The sequence below is a fragment of the Onychostoma macrolepis genome, chromosome 04 (genome assembly GCF_012432095.1).
Source record: "Onychostoma macrolepis isolate SWU-2019 chromosome 04, ASM1243209v1, whole genome shotgun sequence".
Classification (NCBI taxonomy): Eukaryota; Metazoa; Chordata; class Actinopteri; order Cypriniformes; family Cyprinidae; genus Onychostoma; species Onychostoma macrolepis.
The window spans coordinates 26675663-26695565 of record NC_081158.1 but is presented as its reverse complement, the minus strand read 5'-3'; the positions used below and the strand labels follow the sequence as shown (position 1 = coordinate 26695565).

At 38.9% G+C, this 19903-nt stretch overlaps 1 protein-coding gene across 5 annotated transcripts in view; it reads left to right on the top strand.

Moving 5' to 3' along the window:
• The first annotated feature begins 22 nt into the window (after positions 1-22).
• Positions 23-19903, top strand: part of dyrk2 (dual-specificity tyrosine-(Y)-phosphorylation regulated kinase 2) — a 28059-nt gene continuing 8178 nt past the window's right edge. For 2 of the 5 annotated variants that reach the window (XM_058772318.1, XM_058772320.1), the window contains exons 1-4: positions 23-153; positions 9148-9280; positions 9781-9926; positions 19538-19668. Coding sequence is in view for 2 of the 5 variants with exons in the window: in XM_058772316.1 (XP_058628299.1) it covers positions 18952-19000; positions 19538-19668 (180 nt within the window). In the remaining 3 variants the exon portion in view is untranslated. Of the gene's footprint in view, positions 154-9026; positions 9043-9147; positions 9281-9780; positions 9927-18577; positions 19110-19537; positions 19669-19903 lie in introns of those variants that run through there. The other 3 variants (XM_058772319.1, XM_058772316.1, XM_058772317.1) reach the window with 3 other exon arrangements.

The following is a 19903-nucleotide window of genomic DNA, read 5'->3' as shown; positions in this document are numbered from 1 at the left end:
GCATTCCCCCATCCTTGTGGTCATCCCAGGGTGGACCAAGATCAGGATTGGGTGGACCAGCCCCCCCCCCGTGGAGCCGAGTCTGTCTCACAGCGCTGTCAGGAAGAATTCCAAGTGCACAGTCTGGAACGGAGAGGCAAAAATGTCACAACGGTAAATTGCAATGCATGTCTATGATCTCCACTGCTACTTCAGCAATGAGGTCGGAGCAGAATTTTCACATTTTTTTAATTCTTTAGTCAAAGCGCATGAAATACAGTGGCACAGAGGCGTCACAAGGTGAGGAAAGGGACCTTGATATTGAAAAGGATAGAAGTGCTTTTTCCAACTTTGCTTACAGTGATTAAGGCAGGAACATGTGTAACAACCTTAGCATGCTCTTTTTCCAGTAGTAAGCAAACATGTCACAACCTAGGTCTTCAGCGGCCCAGGCTTAGCTTCATTGCTGAGTCGGTGTGTGTGTCTGTGTGTGTAAGTGAGCGAGCATGTGGCCTGTTTCTCAAGTCCTGTTTCTCCTGCTGTGCTTGTGTATGGGAGTAACAGCTCCCTGGTTTCACGCTCCGATTATCTGGTCAGATATTACCCATGGCTCCGTCCCCCCAACAGCCTTGTCCCAGTGCTGCCTGACCTTTTTCTCTCCAACTGACAGGCATTCCTCTCATTCCTAAAGGGAATAATGGCGAATGGGCCCCACACTGATCCAACTGCCAAATGAGCATAGAAAAATTTTCAGATTATTTTAAATTGGTACAATAATCACACTTTCTCAGGAAATCTCTAAGCAAATATAGTAGTGGGAAAGTCTCACTAGGGGAAAATATGAGTACCAGTAAATATTAAACCAGTTAGTGACCATGCACTGGATTAGATTTGCCACTAGAGGGCATAACAAGCCTTTTTCCTGGCAAACCTCAAGGGTAATATTGTGCAATGTTACTTGTTAACCACATGATGACAGCATAATTCCTGTAATGAGTTAGCAGATGAAAAATCAATAGCATCAGAACAACTCCTTTGCATAATTACTAATAAAATATACTGTATGATTAAAAATCAGGAGTGCTGTTGTGCCTGAGACAAATTCTTACATTTCAAGTTGAAGGGTTTGTGTCTCAGTATTTTAACTTCAGCTGTAAGAAAAACTGCTTCTGCACCCTTAGATGAGCATTAAACAACCCTGATAAATAAGCCCTTATTTAGGACACAACCCTAGAGACGATTATCCATGCTTGTTACTTCTGACGCAAATGACAGCTTGCCTCAGTAGTTTCAGAAAAGCTACTTGAAAGTTCACTCGAAACATAAAAGGGAAGGAGAAACAAAAGTCATCAGATAGCGTTAAATGGTGTTGTAAATATAATGCTTATGGAGGAAGTACAAAAGAGTAGGAGGAGGAGGAACTTAAACCAAACAGACTAGTGGTAATTTAATGATAATTTATGAATGTGTATTTCTTATGAAAAACAGTTCTATCTCAAATTTATGACTGTGTGATCTGCGTTTTAAAGTTCCTGGGAAAATGCTGCATTGCTGCAACATTGCCACAAACACTCTACATTACTTTTTTGTGAATTTAATGTTTTCCTCTGTTGTCTTGATTGATCTTTATTGTATTTTATATAATTGCTATTGGGATTCATGAAGCCAAAAATCCACTCCGGTCAAGTGCATGTGAAACCTGTTTACCCATGGTAAAATCACTGTAAGTGGCTTATTTTTGTGTTTAATGGACGATGTGAGCATTTGATGAGTAAAATTCCTCTGGTTTGATTGTTACTGTGAGAAACCTATATGGGCAACAGCTGCAGTGCATTTACAGATGGCTCTCTTATGTGGAGGTCATTCATCTGCCTCCATTTGCTACTTCAGCATCAGACCCCCCTCCAAAACTGGAAGGCCACCAGTATAGTGACTAGGGCACACGCTCCAGTTCACTTACAATGAGGTGTCAATCCTGTGCGTATGTACGCTGTACACTCAATGTCATATGATCTCAACTAAAGCATGTGCGTATGTGTTTATACACTAACTCCTACAGATTATTGCCTGTCTAAGATTATCTAAGGCCATAGTGAAGCTTTCACCACTCGTCTGTTTTTGCTTTGCTGTTTGTAATCTATAGTTTGAGCTCCTCCTCAGTTCCATCCGAAAGGGACATGCAACCAGTGCAGGAACACCTGTTCACGAAATACTGCATCATGCGATCTTTATCTCTCAGAGGGACCAGCACGCTCTTTTTGTGCATAGTGAGATTTTGCACTGTGCCGATGTGTTCACGTAACTTTCTATATTTGACTGCAAGCACAGCAGTGCCACAAATTACCACCTCAGCAGTCGGTATCAATTTGTGAAGATTACGACAGTGTCAAATCTGTAACCAGAAGACCTCTCATCAGCAATAACCAGAGAAAGGGTTACCGATGTTTCTAAAAGTAGCTGTCCTTCTTTCAATTAATTTTATTTGATTAACATCAGATAAAGCACAAGGTATCAAGACATGCATGTAATTGTATTTAATGTCCGTCAATGGCCCTTTCTACTGAACATAGCCTGACTTGAATGTGGCAAATACTTTACGTCAGTCCAAACCTGTAAATGACAGTACGAATGTGCTTTGAATATTTTATGGACCACAGAACAAATGCATGGAACCAGAGAACCTCTGGCATCAATAGGCTACTCATCACTACTTGTAGTAATGTGGATGCATTTGTAGTTACTTAGCAAACATGTACTGTATTGTAGTAAAACCATAAACCCCAAGCTCATCAAAGCTTGGCACGGGAAACCTTATTCCCATCAAGAATAAAGCCATTATACAATAACAGAAAGTGTTGTCTATGCAAATCTGCTCATTGCTGATAAGGTTTGTTTGCATCATAAAAATTCATGGATCATAAATTGAGGTCATAAATGTATATAGTTGGTTCACCTTTCCTGTTTTGAAAGCACAGGATCACTTTGGTGGCTTAGAGAGTGCGGGTCTAGGTGAATGGGTTCATTTGGATCGCTCTGTGGCCTGTTTTTGGAGCTGCATCATTCAGTAAGTTTCATAAAAGCTTTTGCCAAGACTGCCAGAGCAGATCCCCCCGTGTCTGTCAGCACATGCCAGGCGCTTGTCTTTAAACGGCTGCGTCCTCTGTGACTTCCGCAGGGGCCCGATGCACCCCAGGCCAGAGAGAGCTGACTAAGCCATTTATTTAAGGACTCTGTTTAAACGCATCTCCAAGCGTGCTAGTTAATTTCCACTATATGAATTTAACTTAGCACTTTGGGGGTTCACTGGGCAGTGGTGGTCTAATCAGTGGCAGTGTAAGGTGAGAAATCACATGGACTTGGCAAGACAATAGCAATAATGTAGAACAGATGTCCTTTACGACCTCTCTTAAACAAAGGACTTGATTTTATGTACATTACTGACAATAAAATCTATTTTGACTGTAGTATGCTAATAAAGACATCACCTCAAGTGAGGTCTAGACTAGTACCCCCAGTAAATTCTTTATGGACGAATCACTCGTCTCATAATATTGATTAGTACATAATAGAATCATCCACAATGTTCACTTTCAGTTTAGCTTAATGGCATGGGTTCCTTTCGTTCTTGATATCCATGGCAGATGAAAATTGTTGATGACTTCCTTATTATATCTATTTGATCCTGCCCCCAAAAAAACAGTGTTAGAGTCTTTTAAAGTTGCTGTGTAATGTTACAAGACAAATTCTTCTAATCCACTGTAATGTGCAGCTAATGTGTATAGGTTGATAGCCATAACAACTGTGGTGAACACCATGGCCCTTTCAATATTTCTGTGTTTGTTCCAGCAGCCTGACATTGTCTTAACCAGTGGCTTGAATTTGAAGCCAGACATTTGTTTGGACTCAACAACAGGGAGAGTATTTATGAAACACTTTAAAAGTCATTATTTTCGCAATTCCATTTGGCATCTACTGGTACAAAAGTGACACTGCTGCTTTATAGCGCATATTACCAGAAAAACATCTTGTACAAATCATAAGATCTGTTGAATCTATCTGCAGAACTTCTTTCTGACATGGTTTGATTGCAACAGATTTTGTCTTTGACAATTAATTGGACTATATTGAGAACACAGCTATTCATCTGTCAAGGACTTAAGGCCACGTGTGACGGGATTGTAACATCAGCTCACGTATGAAGTCATTGCACTGCAGACTCAAAGCCCCTTGAGAGTCAGTGTAACTAATGGAATTATTCTCCAAGCCTCAGGATAAACAAACATTAAAGAACAGTGATAGAATGAGCAGGAAAGAGAGTGGAATACAGATTAGCCTCCTACTGGGAAAAGCCTGCTGCTTTAAAGAAGGCGCAAGAGGTCTTGTCACCACTCCATGAACGTCATGACAAGAAACTTTATGTAACTAATTACCTGATATTTGCATGAGATACTTAACACTATCAAGACATTATCAGTGCAGAGTGATTAGGCTCTACAAATTCTGTGGTCCAAAGATGGCAAATATCTGTTCAAGCAGAGAGCTTACTGATTGGATAAAAGCTGTGGCCTATCCAACTATCTTTTTTTCATGTTAAAAAAAAAAACTGATATCAGTTAGGGAGTAGGGACAAGTGTGTATTTCCATTAAAAATGTTTACAATGCTTTCAAATTATTTCCATCATAGAAAATCATGATAATTCATGCTAGTTTAAGTCCAACTGAAACATTTGGTAACTCAAACCTGCCTATTTTGTGGGTCAGTCAGTTCTTTAAGCAATTCAAAGAGTCGTAAACGACCACGGGACTGTTGCTCAACAACAAAAGGTGTTTGCCCTAAAGGGCTATTTCAGGACAGGCAGTATTCAGAGAATGGCTGCACTGTTGATTCACCTGCATCTACTGTGAGTCAGCTTTATAAAGGCCAGTGAGGAGTCCCGTACAGCCTTTAAACCTGTCACTCTCCTTGAGTGTGTGTATGTGTGTGAGAGATCACTCCTGCAGAGGTAAACTAATCCTGCCCTAAAGAAAGCCTTGCACCCAGAGTAAAGAGCAGAGGGGACAGCTGGACAGGGTTAGCGAGTGTCTCGCCATGCCATGAAATGACTGCCAAAAATAAAATAATTTGTTTCTGGAGGTTAAGTTAGCTAGCTTGCTCCTTTAAGGCTGTTAATAGACGTGCAGTTGAACAGAAGGATAGTTTGTCGGCTAAAAAGGCAGGTGAAAAATTGTCTTCTTTTTAAATTCTCCCTCTAACTTTCCAAAACAGCTCAGGGTGACAAAGATAAAAGGTTTCAGGGAATTGCATGGTATTTCTGGGGCGACACGGGGCAGGGCAAGGGAGGGGACAGTATACAATGTAGCTGGAGGTATTTCTCAGCTGATCTGTACTCTCCGGGAAATAGGTCACGGTTACAACCTCTGACCTCATGAGGGTGGACACACCCAACCGTCAATCAAAGGAGCAACACCACTCCACGGAGTCCTAAAGCACATTAGCCTTAAATAAATAAACAAAACACAATGAACAAACTAAGAAGGCAGACCATTAGCTAAGCGACAAAACAGTGGGTGCTCATGGGAGAACATGTCACATGGGAGCCACTTCTCATTTGACTACATTGTGCAGTTTGTGATCAGTGTAATGAGGGTAACCATATAATTTCTCTTTGTGACTGTTATATTAAGCCTAGGGACACACCTGAGGTTAGTGTGACAGCTTGTATGTCAGTAAGGGTACTTCATGATACTGTGAGGTCAACACATGGTTGGGCACAGAGAGTAAAGGATTAGTTAAAGGTGGATTAGTTTTAAGCTGAATTGGACTCCTCGCTGTGCAGGGCATATACTTGGGTCCATCAGGAAAACTTTGGCCTGAGGTTCACGGTGGGTATCCATCTGTGTCGTGAGAATGAAGTGCTGCTATATACGCAACCATTTTACAGACACCATGCCCCCATAATCACACTGTGCCATCAAGCTAGAGACCATCAACCTTTATGATTTCATAGTAACGACAGCACAGATGGTCACAGATGGCAGGGTGGCATGGAAAGATGCAGACCCTACTAACTTTCAGATAATTTTTTGCTTTGGACATCACACACTGAACATATGCACTCATATTCTCTTGGTTTTCTTTTGTAGTTTTGAGTTTTGTTGTAAAGGAAATTAATTTTGAATGTCAGACAATTTGAAGATTATGTTAGTAACCAGTATTGTTTTTAGTGGTGCTTGTTACGTCCCCAGACTGTGCTGTGGATATCAGTGAAACCTTCAATTGTGTGGCTTTTATTTTTTTCTGGCAAGCAGGTGAACATCCCAAAGACTTTGGGCCATATTTACTAAACAGGGCAAAGTAGCATTAGAGCGCAATTCCATAGAAGCGCCAATAGGAGGGGAAAATTCTGCAGGTGATTTACTGACAATGCACACATTAAAGAACATTTCCATAATGACCAGTGCAATCTACCAAAAGCAGCGCAAATTTCCGCCTGCTTTAAGAAATGCTTTTCTATTTTTGATTCCAAAAGACGATTTGCGCTGGCTCAAGCTGTTAGTAAATCTGGGCCTTGGATTGAATGAAAGGCCTAAGCCATATCTAGGTAACAAAATATCATAGAGACTTAGAAGTGGGCTCATTTGAAAGTAAGCAACCACCCACAACACCCTAGCAACCACAGTTTTAATGTAAATGCAATAAAGTCAACTCAACAGTCAAAATTGTTTGGACATTAACGTTCTTCAAAATCCTTTCCACAGAAGAGAGAAATGCATACAGTTGTGTTTGAAATATTCTGTACACATTTTTTTTAAGATAAATATATTTTGGGATGAGCTATCCTCTTAGAATATAGTCTCACGTAGCCAGACCTTAAGAAACTTGGCTGCTTTGAACTACCAAGGCTTGCCTAAGAGGCCACATGACTGACAGGTAAAGCAACCAATCACGTTTCGTATTGTGCCGTGTCATGTTTAGGGGCGTGGAAATGTCCTCACAATAACAGACTGGTGTGTAAAACTCTTGGACATATTTTAAAGTTTCTATACCGCAAACGTTAAATATTGCACATACTTTTGAACATCCAGTGTTTAGTTGATCCTGATAATCCTGATCCTGATAGATCCTGGTTTTCGTCTTCCATAAGGGGGTTTGGCATCACAGCTTTTTTTTTTTTCAGGCAGAACGTTAAAGAACATGACACACCCGTTTCCCAGAAATTCTGTAGAATTCAACCAGTCAGATGACAACTTCGACATTCCTGAAGTGTTTCCAATTTTGTGCGCGATATGTATCAGACGTTCAGCCAATGATCCATGGGTGTGAAGTCTGAGGAAGAGACTACTTAGATTAATACTGCACATACATTGTATGTGTTTTTTTTTCTGTTTGTTTTGTATAGTATTGTCATGTGACATTCTTGTAAGTTAAGACACAGTTTGTGCACTTCTGTGAACTTTACAAAAAAATGTCTTGGGTTTGAATTACAGTGCTCTTATATGTGCAACCCTCCAGCATTTAGAGGTGTAACTTGAGAAGCAGAGAGCAGCTCGGGTGGCATGCATGAAAACTGTCCATTCCTCTCATGGGATTTCTGTAGTCACTAAATTTGCTGCGGTGAATAAAGTGTCCACAGTGTAAGTGATTAGTTTTCCACCACAAAATGCCACCAGCCTGGCTAGACCACCTGATTATAGATTTATGTCCTTTTAGTGTGAAGGAGCATCAGTACCACACACAACTGGCCTTGAGGAGCTCTCATAATTTCTGTAAATCACATTTCTCCCAAACATTTGATATTTCTTTTGGTTGACATGTCAGAGAAAGTCAAGAGGGCGCTAAAGCTCTGCTTATTTTTTATTTTAGCTCAAAGCTGCTCCATGACCAGTCTGTATAGGCCCAGATGTATTAAAACCCTGCCATGCATAATTAAGCCTCTGGTCTGTCCGGCAGTTCTGCTGTCTATTTGGTGTAGCCTGAAAATAATGAAAAGAAAATAATCTAAGGGGCTAGAAAACCCTTAACCATGTTATTTTAAACTGATCCAGTGTTTGTTTTATGGGGCAGTGAGAGGAATATTAGGTTATACATTTAACAAAGTTGTTTGGGTTTCATTTTTGTCTCTGACTGCAACACCATTTTTAATTATGTCTGGTTGTTTATATAAGCTAGTGTGAACCTATTCCTGTGGCGATGTGAGAAAGTCTGATTGAGCATAAAAATTATCAGATCTGTATAAAATGATAACGAATAAGATGATAAACAGAAACTGAAAAACGTCATGGGAGGCACTGATTGCTGCTAGCCAAGGGTCATAATGAAAAGGAATGACCGGCAGCAGTGACTTAAGACTGACATCAGTGTCTGGAGATTGAGGTAAAGTAGTGGCAATAACTCTTAGCTATTTGTATGGCTCTTTTATATATGATTTTGCTTGTAACAGTCATTAGGTTTTATGTTTCAGTGTTACACAAAATTAAAATTCTATCATGTGTATCAAGTGTTTGGTTGAACTCTTCCTTTAAGAACACTTCTACTGTCACGTGGCAGTCAATGAACAAGTGTTCCCCACCCCCATGCTGACAGATAGGACCATAACCTGTCCCTTTGACCATTACAAAATTGATATTGACATCGTAATAGGTTGCACATACTAGTATTTGTATGGTATATTTCCTTTCCCATGTTAACCTAAATAACCCTTTTTTTTCTGCAGAAGCTTTGCTATCATTTATAAGTAAACAGATATGTTTCTATTGACTGAATGAGCGCTGATGGACAGACTGTTAATCCTGTTGTTTAACTAGTGTGACACAAAGTAGGTTTCTTCATGCACTGTGAAAATATAACTGTTGAGTTGAGTAGTAGAAGATCAAACCCAGAAAAGGGTGGTCTGTAAAGTTTGGAAGGAAGCATCTTTCTCTTTCTTGCACACACACACATTTTCGTTTTCAACCCCATCAATTATTAAGCAGTGTAATTTTACTTTGTCACACATCTACTCTGTACTCATGCCCTGGCCTTTTGAGCTTGGCTAACAGAAGGCTTCGGTGATCATATGTGAGGTAACAAGTCTCTAGCTCCTCAGAAAGCCAATGGGTCCAAACTGCATCAGCTGCTGTATATGTGTCTTTTTTGTTTTCTCTTCAATGACACATTTTAACCAACAGAATTGAAGAATGAACAGGGAACTGGTTGGATTGTTAGCCTGCTGGAGACAGTCGATGTCCATCAGTGAAGAATGTGACGAGCTGTATTTAAAGCCTTCACTAATGATACTTCATCTAAGGCACATCTTTTAAGGTAAGCAAAGGACAGCTATAAACAGAATCGGAGCGTAACAGAAGTGGTTTTAATAAATGGACTTGGTGTCAATTTGTGAATTCCAAATTAGGCAGCACTGAATAAGAAATCAATATGACTCTCTTGGGAAAATGCAGGAGCAGAAGATTAGAAATGCTCTTTTATTACAAGCACTGAGATTAAGATCGAGGGCTCTGTCAAACTGTTTTAACAATTTACCTTTACTGGCAATGAGAGAGACACAAAGTATTTCCCCTAATAGAGATAAAAATAATAAATGTTTTATTACTGAACAGTGGGATTAGCTCTAATTCTAATTCCAGCTGGCATCCTGGTTGGTTCGGAATAGGGTACATAGGCAACAACTACAGTAATCATACAAATAGTTGTAATAATAAATATACAATATATAATAAACATAAATGAACTTGAATACACTTTAGTATTGAATTAATTTAATTAATTATTGCACTTGCTTTGTTCTCTATATTTTTGTCCAGTGCATTTTGGGAGGACGCATGTGATGCTGCCTTAGAATCCAGTGAAAACAAGGCATAATTGACTTGCTTCAGCCTTCGTGGACCAGGAGTACAGCTACTGTTTAATGACAGCAAATGCTAGCTAAGGGGGCATCTCAAAGGTTTAGGTGAGTCATTGTATTTCAATATGGAATTTTCTTCCGTTCGATGTTAAATAGTGTTCTAGTGTTAAATATTTGCCTGCATTTTTGTTTGCTAAAAAAATGAGCATCAGATAAGACTCAGACTGAAAGGAAAATAATGAGATAACCAAAGAGCAAAAGGGCGCCACACCTCATGCTTATCTCAGTTGATTATACTGTGATCACATCATCATTGTGACCAAAACTGCACATTATACTCCATTATGGTTACTCTGGTGGAATGAATGTGAGTGTAAACACAGCTGAAGGAAATTCAAAACTCTTTTTTACCCCAGCAGGAATGGCTGTGGTAGTTCATAACCTTGCTGTGTCAATTCATTAGCTTCACTGAAGCATTTCATTGGCTTCCCACCTGACACCAAAGTACTGAGTTTGTAGTCAGCTAGGTTGTTCTTTTGTATTGGTGCCAAGGGAAGTTAGTTTCTGCTTTTCCTCAGGCTAGAGGAATTTGGCTTATTTTTTTATGAATGGTTGGATTTATACACTGAATGTCAATTTCGATGTGTACTGTTACCTCAGCATATAAGCTGGTGCCTCTCTGGGTTATAAATATTTAAACACCTTAATCATTTTGTTAATACAGACATTAATTCACATTACACTGAAAACAATTAGACTTTCTATTGGACTTTTTTGTTTGTTTGCCGTTCCCAATAGCCACTCACAGTCAACATGACTGAAGAATGACAGTTAATCAGCAGTGGGGGATATTTAAAATGTGATGCTGTGTCTCAGGTTGGGGGTCTGGTGTCTCTTTTCAATTGTGCAGATGGTACTTTCATGTTAGCTCCACCCGCGCAGTGAGAGATCATGCGATTGGATGTTATAGTCTATTCATCACTTTTCTAATGAGCTGATTGGTCCACAGGTCTTTAGTTAACCTTGTTTGTATGACAACATTTTGGGTAATTGAGCCTTCAGTTTCATCAATCAAATGGATGTGCCAAGAGACATTTCAAGCTTGGGCTTCTTTTGTGTTAGCTTTGCCGCTGTAGCTATGCCAAAGAAGGTGGCATGTTACCAACCACCGGCATAACTACAATAGGCCGGAATGTAAATATCAAAAAAGAATTGTAATTTGAACTAGACCTGATCCTGTCTTCTAAACTCTTGCTGCTGTGGGATGTAAACAAGGCCTGTGCTATTCAGGCTGATAATCGAGATTCAATGTTGCCAGGCAACACATTATTTGCACAGTCCTGGACTGGTCTCTGTAGTTTGTGTAGCTGGTGTAAACAATACTACAGATGGATGATGGCTCAATGATGGCTCTTTCAACATGCACAATGCTATCGTGTGCCCAGTGAACATATGTGCAGCGTGTTGCGCTGAAATCCATCGTTCTTTATATGGTCTCTAAAGTGGCTCACACTGGATTACTGCAACAGATTTTAGACAAATGCATGCTTTGTTAGTTAGTTTCCTCTGTAATCAATCCGTTTGGACACATTATACAGGCCAGATGTTGCACTAGCAGCCAAGGTGACAATGGAGGCAGAGTTTGACTGAATTTAGGGACGAGAGAAGACTTTGAATGTATCCAAGGTTTCCAATGTGGCAACAAGTACAATAATAAACACCCCCTTCTTCAGCACTGTGCTGTTAATAGCCTTGCATCTGCATGCAAAACCATGTAGAAGGTGTTCTAGCCAGAAGGGTTTCCCAGAGGCAGGAAATACTGGGAATGTGGGGGTCAGAGGCAAGGAATACTAGGAATGAGAGATGCTTCCACCTTTAGCTCAAGGCACTGAACCATTCAAGCGTGGTTAATGTTGCCTGTGAGCTTTGAATCCAATGCACAAATGAAGATACATGAAACCCTTCACCCGAACAGTGACAAACACAAAAGCCTTATGTTTGAAATGTCTTATTTCAAACGATTTAGATTCTTCCGGCCATTAATACATTTATGCAATCCTCTGACATATATGTGAGTGAATGAGAAAACATTGTAAAGTAGCATGTGAAAAAATAGTGATTTATAGCATGGTTAGATTTTGTTTCGTGAAACTGTTTGAGTCACTGCCTCTCATCTTATATATGTATCATATTTGATTCACTGCTACTGTGAATAACCAGTGCTGATGATTTTTCAAAGGTGTTTCCAAGCTTTTCTACAAGAATCCACCAGATGGCCTTAAAAATAAACCTTGCTAAATATGTGCAGTGTGGGTGAATGTATGACAGCGGAGCTGACAAAAATATGCTCCATTGCCTCAGGGAACTTTCTTTAGGAGACGGATCTGTAATGTATACAGAGAGAGAAAGACAATGTGAACAAGTACAGAAAGTGAACGTGTGTTTGTACATGTCAGTGTTGAGATTTTATCCTGAAAATTGCAATTATCTGGTCATGACATATTTTTCATATTTCAGCCACTGACATTTTTTTTCTTTATATTGTCTTGCAAGCCATGCTCAGTTACACTCTGTGTGCCAATATAAACAGCTTACAAGAATACTTCCTAATGTGTTATATTTCATAGTAAATTCATGTGAACAAGGAAACAGGTTGAGGTAATTCCCTACAAACAGTACTTAAGTCACTGTCTATTTTCATAGGTATATATACTTCCTGTCTTTTTGTGTGATTGCAAGTTTATATTTGCTCAGACAGTCTGCGTGGGCAGGGAGTGTGCATGCAAATATAGTCTAACGTGTGAACATGACTCATTTATTATGTAACCAGCCACCATTTTGTTGAGTCTCTCATCAGTCAAGCTGTGTGTCCGGAGTGTTAATTTGCAAGACAGCTCTCCAGCCCTGTATCTATTGATTTTTTTGCCATTGATGTGAGGGGATGACAACAGATCGAATCACTAAACAGCACACAGGCTCATTTCATAAACCTGACTGTATTATTAACCAGATGGAAATGGTACTTCAGCCATCTGTGCTTTTGTTTTGGCCCAAAATCCTAATTGGCCAAAAGGAGTCTGTAGGCTCTGAGATACACCTGCCACCTGTTTTGAGCTTTATGCAAATATTTCTATAAATATTATAGTTTTATTAAACGTTTCTGCACTGGTACCTGACTGAAATGGTTTAAGTGTTGGTGGATTATTTAATGTATGTATATATCTAATAGGAAGGAGTACTGGGTTTTAACTGCTGTACATCTGTTGAGTCTTTTAATGACTGGTGAGAGGTTTTTGTCTATTGTCAACACAAGGAAATTATATATCTGTTCCTAAATCTAGTTAAATGACTTGATGTCTACCGTCTACATAGACAGCTGGCTTCAAAAGCAGCTTCCTAAATGTCAAGTAACCTAATAAGTGACCATTTTAATGCTTTGGGCACCAAACATTTGCCACAAAAATAAAAACACAACAAAATGTGCACAACTCCTGACAATTGATAATAGAGTTTGATGTTAGCATGCTGCTAAGCTAATGGTGTGATACTCCAATAAATACACAGCTCAAAAATACTTTTACTTTTTTTTTTTTAAATGTTGATATTAGTCAGCATTCCTTATTCCTCATCTGCCTCATCTCTTGTATTTCTTTTTTTCACTACGCTTTCACTAGGTTTTGGAATAAAGCATGTGTGTACAGAACTGGCAACATGCTTTTTATAGTCTATTGTTGAGTTATGGAACATAATGGAAACAGTAAAAACTTTCAGGTGTGTGTGGGTGCTTTTGAAAAGCTCTCATGTGTATACTACCCCTATCTGTCCCCAGGACTGGATATGATTATGAAGTGTTTTGTCTGTAGGGTTCATTATTGTTACAGCAGAGCAGGTGAGGTTATACATGCTTTAATTAGTCACCAGGGGGAATCTTTGTTTCACTGGGATCTTTGGTTCATTCAGGCTTTTAACAGACCACTTTTTTGTTTCTTTTGTCATTTTAGCAAGATGAGTAGTAAAGAAAAATGCTTTATATGGTATCTCTATCAGCCAGAAACTTATAGCAGCATGTAAAGAACAAGCCGCTGACAGGAAAAGGTTAAAAACAGGTTATATGCGCAATGCAAATCGAACCTGACATAAATTAAACTTTGATACTACAATCTGGCATAAACTGTATTATGTGATGTTGTATGAACCATCTATCTGTGTTAGCTGCATATTTATCCCCATATTCCGAAGGATCTCACTGCATCCATGTGCCTCGGTGAGCATGTTGCCAAGCGGAGAAAGCTCAGTCTGGAATCACCACACATTCCCAGAGCACCGTTCTGATGCCTGGATGCTCCAGCAGTTCTAAAAGCAAAGCAACTAAATATAGACCAAGGCTTGCATGTTGCATCCTCCCCCTAAGCTGATGGCGTAAGTACAACAAGACATCATTGTACAAAGAAGGGACTACCATTTTATTAGTCTATTATCATAGCCATAGTCTGTGCCTCAGACAGCCCTCCCACAATCTGTTTGCTAATCATCTGATGCATATTGCTTACAAAACTAGGAAGTACTTTCTCAATCTTGAGAGTTCCAATCTAATTGGCTGGCTTTACACAACTTCCTGGAGTAAGGGGTCACAGCATTTTTTTAATCAGTCCACCAGGAAAAAAAAGTCATGTTTACAAGGTACTGGACTGACACCTGGAGTGTTTTTAATGATGAAATAATCACTGGATTTGCCAAACGTTTGCCAGGTTAGTGGCTTAAAATATCTGAACAATTTAGATTTATTTATTTTTTATTTTTTTGTCTTATGGGAGCTTATAGTAATAAGTTATGTAGATATCTATGAACTATAAACTATGTCTATTTTTTCTTTTTACTTTTGCATGGGTCAATACACATTTTCCCACAATTTTCTGGTGTTTTGTATAGAACCATTTATGGACTGTTGCACCTTCATTCACCCATCCATCCATTCATTCTTTTTTTTCCCCCATATTTGTTTGTTATTGTATTATTGTATCGTATATATCGTATTTCAGGTAAAATTGTAAGGAATTATGGTTTATCTTGTCAAGATTTTAATATGCAAACATCATGGATTGTGAAAAAACGTGGAAAACAACAACCTGCTGTTGTGGTGTTTCTCAGGAAATCACTCATGCCTTAAAGATCAGGGAAAAAAGTTGTTGAAGAGGTGAACTTAAATAAGAAATATCTTTATTTTTAGTTGACAGCTTATTTTAATGCATGCTTTGTCTTATCAAGTCTTTGTCTTATAAATCATTTTACAGAAACCAAAATTAATGTTTTCATTTAGCTAAACCTGAAAATAATGTTTATTTAATAATCAGTTAACAAATTAACTGTATTTAATCATTAACACTTAAAACAAAATTGAATTATATACAAATGTTTAAATTCCACATTAGTACGTTTTCATATCCACTTTTTGATGATACAATGACGTTACCCAGGTTAAGTACAAATATAAAAAATAATATAAATACGTAATACAGTGCATATATTTAGCAAAATGCTTCTTAGTTATTTTTTTTCTAATTAATGAGTTATGGACATTGAATGGCTTATTTGAGGTAAATTAGAGGGACATTGTTTGTACATTGTTTACATTATGTGACATTGTTTACAAGCTGTTTTATTGATGTCTTTCTGCGGTTGAAACTAGTGCCATAGTTATATTGTGCCAAAATTACATTTATGGTTTGAATTTAAATAAACTTTGTTTCAAATCAAATGTAACTTATTCCAATTATTGCATGGCAGGTGCACTACAAATTATGTTTAGTAATGTTTCGTTATTGCATCAGCATAGACTAAGACTGATTTTGGGACTTAAGTATCAATATCAGTTTTTGATATAAGTATTTTTTAAACTGAGAAACGAATATTGTCAACCCAGCCCTAGTGTAGCTTATCCACATTGTGTACACGAAAAATAGATGCTGACAAGTCAAAACACACCTTTGGAAAAGTGTTAACAGAATATTTTGCTAAAAGGTTTCAACCCTCCAAAACCATTTTGGCAAAACAGAAACTACTATTTTTGAGACTCCCTGCCATAAGAAATTTGGTACAAATATTATAGTAGATTTGGCCTAGTAAAGGTGGTATCTGAGAATGAGGTTTAAAATCCCTCTGTTAATAGAAAGGAAAGGTATATCAGTATTTACATAAGCAGCGGAGGAACTCAACTGCAAATAACACCAATGATACCATTGCTATCACACTTCTGCAGGTCTTTTCACTGCTTTTGGCCTTGAGTGCCATGCCTCAGTGATTGGGTTCTATGGCTATGCCTCAGCAAATGGGTTCTGTCAGCCCTTTGCTATCACACTATCAGAAACTACAAGGCAATATTGTGAGAATTAACATGACCCCTAGATCAGCCCTTCTTACACTCCCTGTTTAAAATGACCCAATCCTGTTATCAGAGCCCCAATTCTTAGTGCCTCCTGATGTTTCCCAGTAACCGCAGTGACAAATGCCATGACAGCCATCCCAGCATACCCTGCTCCCTTCTGACCACAGCCTGACATGTGACACTACATTAGTTCGCTTCCTGGGGGGATGGATGGGGGAGATGATTGTGACTTATTTTTATTTTGCATTTTACTTTTTTAGAGTGTCTACATTTTGTTTGCTGAACCTTGCTTTTTTTGTTTGATTTAGAGACTGAAAGTTAAGCCAGATTCGATAGTAAATTCTCTAAAACAACGGCCTCATATTCAGTGCTGTGCAAGAAGTTTTTAGTTTTTTTTCTCTCTGTCATAACTAGCAGCTTGAAACTGAGATAATATTTGTATGTTTAAATGCTGAGCCTGAAACTGCTGATACTCACAGATATAGGAGTACATGATCATTATCGAGAATCACATAGTTTGGGATATACCAGTTTTCAAAGACTGAAATAGGATTATCACAGGAGTTGATGAAACTCAAAACCACAGCATACTCAGAGGAATAAGATCAATCATTGTTATTGTACTTGATGTCTCTTAGATAACACACAGATTCAATCACATCACATATAACCTAATCACCGTACAATGTGCTTTGAAATGTAGGCTGGATGTATCTGTCTTTTTTTTATCTGCAATGATGCATTTATACAAATTTACCAGCAGCTGCGACATTTGAACAGTGTGATATCAGAGGAATCTGGGACATGATTTTTGTGTAGTGTTGTGTTTGATGCAACTGTACTAAAATTAAATTTAGCAATCAAATTAAGCAACATAATCCAATATGTACATACATGGCTCTTGTTTGGGAACTAAATGTACAGTACATGTGGAGGCAGTAATGTTATGCTGCACTCACTCCACCCTCTAGTGGACAGTAATTTCAACTGTCATGCCAAAATAACACGTGCTGAAAGTGTAAAACTAAATTAATAATTTAAAATGTTAATTTGTAAGCAGTGGTAAAAAAAAATAAAAAGTCAGTTGGTCGATAAAACACAGCTCAAAGTTACAAAACACAAGGCAACAGTATGTAATATTATTTAAGGCAACCTGGATGTTACCATTTATAAAGCTTTTACACAGACATCATCTTTCAACTAGAAATAAACAGATCTGTTCATGTGATTAATTACCACACATTTTTAGTTATTTCTCTCTGACTCTCTGAAATACCAACTCTTTTCTTAGACCCTTCAAACTCAAAGGTAAATTTTAATCGCAAATGTTACCAGTGAAAGAAGACGGGGTTCAAAATTGCATGCTATTATTGTGTGTGATCGAAACAGGACTGAAAGCATGAAAAAAATGCTTTCTCGTAAGTATGCACACATAAACAAACTGTGGCATCAGGTGTGACCTAAAGTGAATTTGTGCTCTGTTTGGGACTGTGATTGGAGGACTTTGGGAGTATGGCAAGCCATTTTAACATGACGACTTCTGTTTTTATTTTAGTAGTAGACTTACTTTTTGTATCATTCATGAATTCATTCATTCATTCGTTTACTAAGGTGAGCAGGAAATAGGCAACTATAAAATCTTTGAGTAATTACAACTAACTAAATATAAGTACTGCTATGACTAAGGAATAATGTAACCGTAAATAGACAATAGTCTCGTCTGGAGTAAATACCAGTACCAAATTAATGGTTATTAGTGCCTTTGTAAAAGATAAGTGTAACTGTTGCATTAAAGGTGGGGCAAGTGATTTCTGGTAGCCAATGCTGATATTTGAAATCGCCAAAACAAACGCGCCCCTACCCCAAACGGATCTCGCCCCCTCGCTGGAAAGCTGATCCGATATTTACATGGGTTCTACTTCTTGCCTTATCGTAACACCGTGTCTACCCCAGATGCGAGCGGCGCGGCTATATATATGTCGTTATAATCAGTGATGTTGTCTACACTGGATGGGACACGACAAATCCCGACACAAATTTCAAATGATTTTCAATGGTCGCTTTGTCGCATCCAGTGTAGACAGACTTTAGCTGTTGCGGCATGGCGTCCGGTGTAAGCCTTCTTTTGTTCCGCAGATGTTTGTTTTTAATCCACCATCTCTATCTTTCTGTCGCTTGGCTCGGCTAATGTCCCTCATGTGCACTGAGCGCTCTCTCCTTGCATCATGAGTAGACACGCCCCTTACTGCTGATTGGCTACAAGTTTGTTTTGGTACTGGGCCAGACTCAGCTTTCTAAAGAGTTTTTAAAAAAATACATACTCCACCTTTACTACTATTCATACATAAATGTGAACAGGGCTTGCCACAAAGGGAGGGGAGAGTAAAGAAGGTGGAGGCGAACTAGGCTGATAGATAAGTCCAGGCAACACCCTAAACCGGTTTAAAGTATATTCCGGTTAGTGTATGTGTGTGAGAGAATGCCACGGGCTGTGCAGAATTCCCAAGGCCCAAAAGTGCGGGGCAGTACAGAGTCATGCGTGCGTCTTTGTTTGTTTTGCACGTTTCCAAGCGATGATAACGCGAAATCGGTTAGCGTTTGAGGAAGCAGCCCCTAGAGTTTGCTCGCTCAGGTCTGGATGTAGCTGATTGGAGTAACAGCAGTCAGAGTGGGTGATCACAGGGAGGAGGGGAGAGACTCAGAAGTGGCTTTTCTGCGTGTGTGTGTGTGTGTGATTCTCCAGCGGCCATGTTAACCAAGAAACCCTGCGCTGCTGCTGCTGCTGTCTACCCGACTGGTAAGGAACCCAATGCCCGGATCTAAGAGGGCGACGCCGGTCTCGTTTATTCTCCGGATTGGATTGAGGAGATGGATTATTTAACCGATTTAAATGCTCCATAACGCTTGTAAGGCACGCAGCTTTTCGTTTCATTGCTCGCCGTTGACTGTATGGTCGAGTACAGTAGCTATAAGCCCCGGAAACAGCATTGAAAAAGCGGCCGTTTTTGTATTTATTAGTTAATTATTACTGTTGCTATAGAGACTAGATATAGAAACCAGGCGCTTTGGTTTAATCCACTTGAAATGTAATAGTCGTTTTATTGCTCGTGTGGCAGTATTACAGGTTTTCGTTGTGCTAATGTTGGTTTTCGTTTGTTGTGTGGTTGTTAAATGGTTTCATTTCGGTCCTCTTTCAATTTCGTAATCGATTTATACATCTTGTGTATCAATGCATGTAACGTCACGGGGCTATAGTTTTATTTTGCCTTTTAAAAATACTGACAGGCAATTGTGTAAACATTTTACCAAATACATTTTTACTGACTTTCAACAGGCAAAGGGGGTGAGATTTGCCAGCTACAGTCTTCCCCAGGACTGGGCATCGGGGGTCCCCGAGCTGGAGCAGGGACTGAAGCCACATCACCCGTCACATTACCACCACTCAGGAACAGCAACTCTCTCACGGTAAAATTAACCTTCTTGCTTGCAGTTTCCACCATTCATGTCCCTTTCTTTGTTTTCAAAATTAATTAATCATGGGGCTTTTTTTTATCGTCACGTGTACGGAGTTCAAAACGATTTAAAATATGCAGCAAATATTTACTTTGTATTTAGTTTACTGTATGTGTTTTTCCTACACTTTTAGATTAATGTCTGAGGTATATGTACCTTAAGAAAACCATTTTCAGTTCGATTTGAG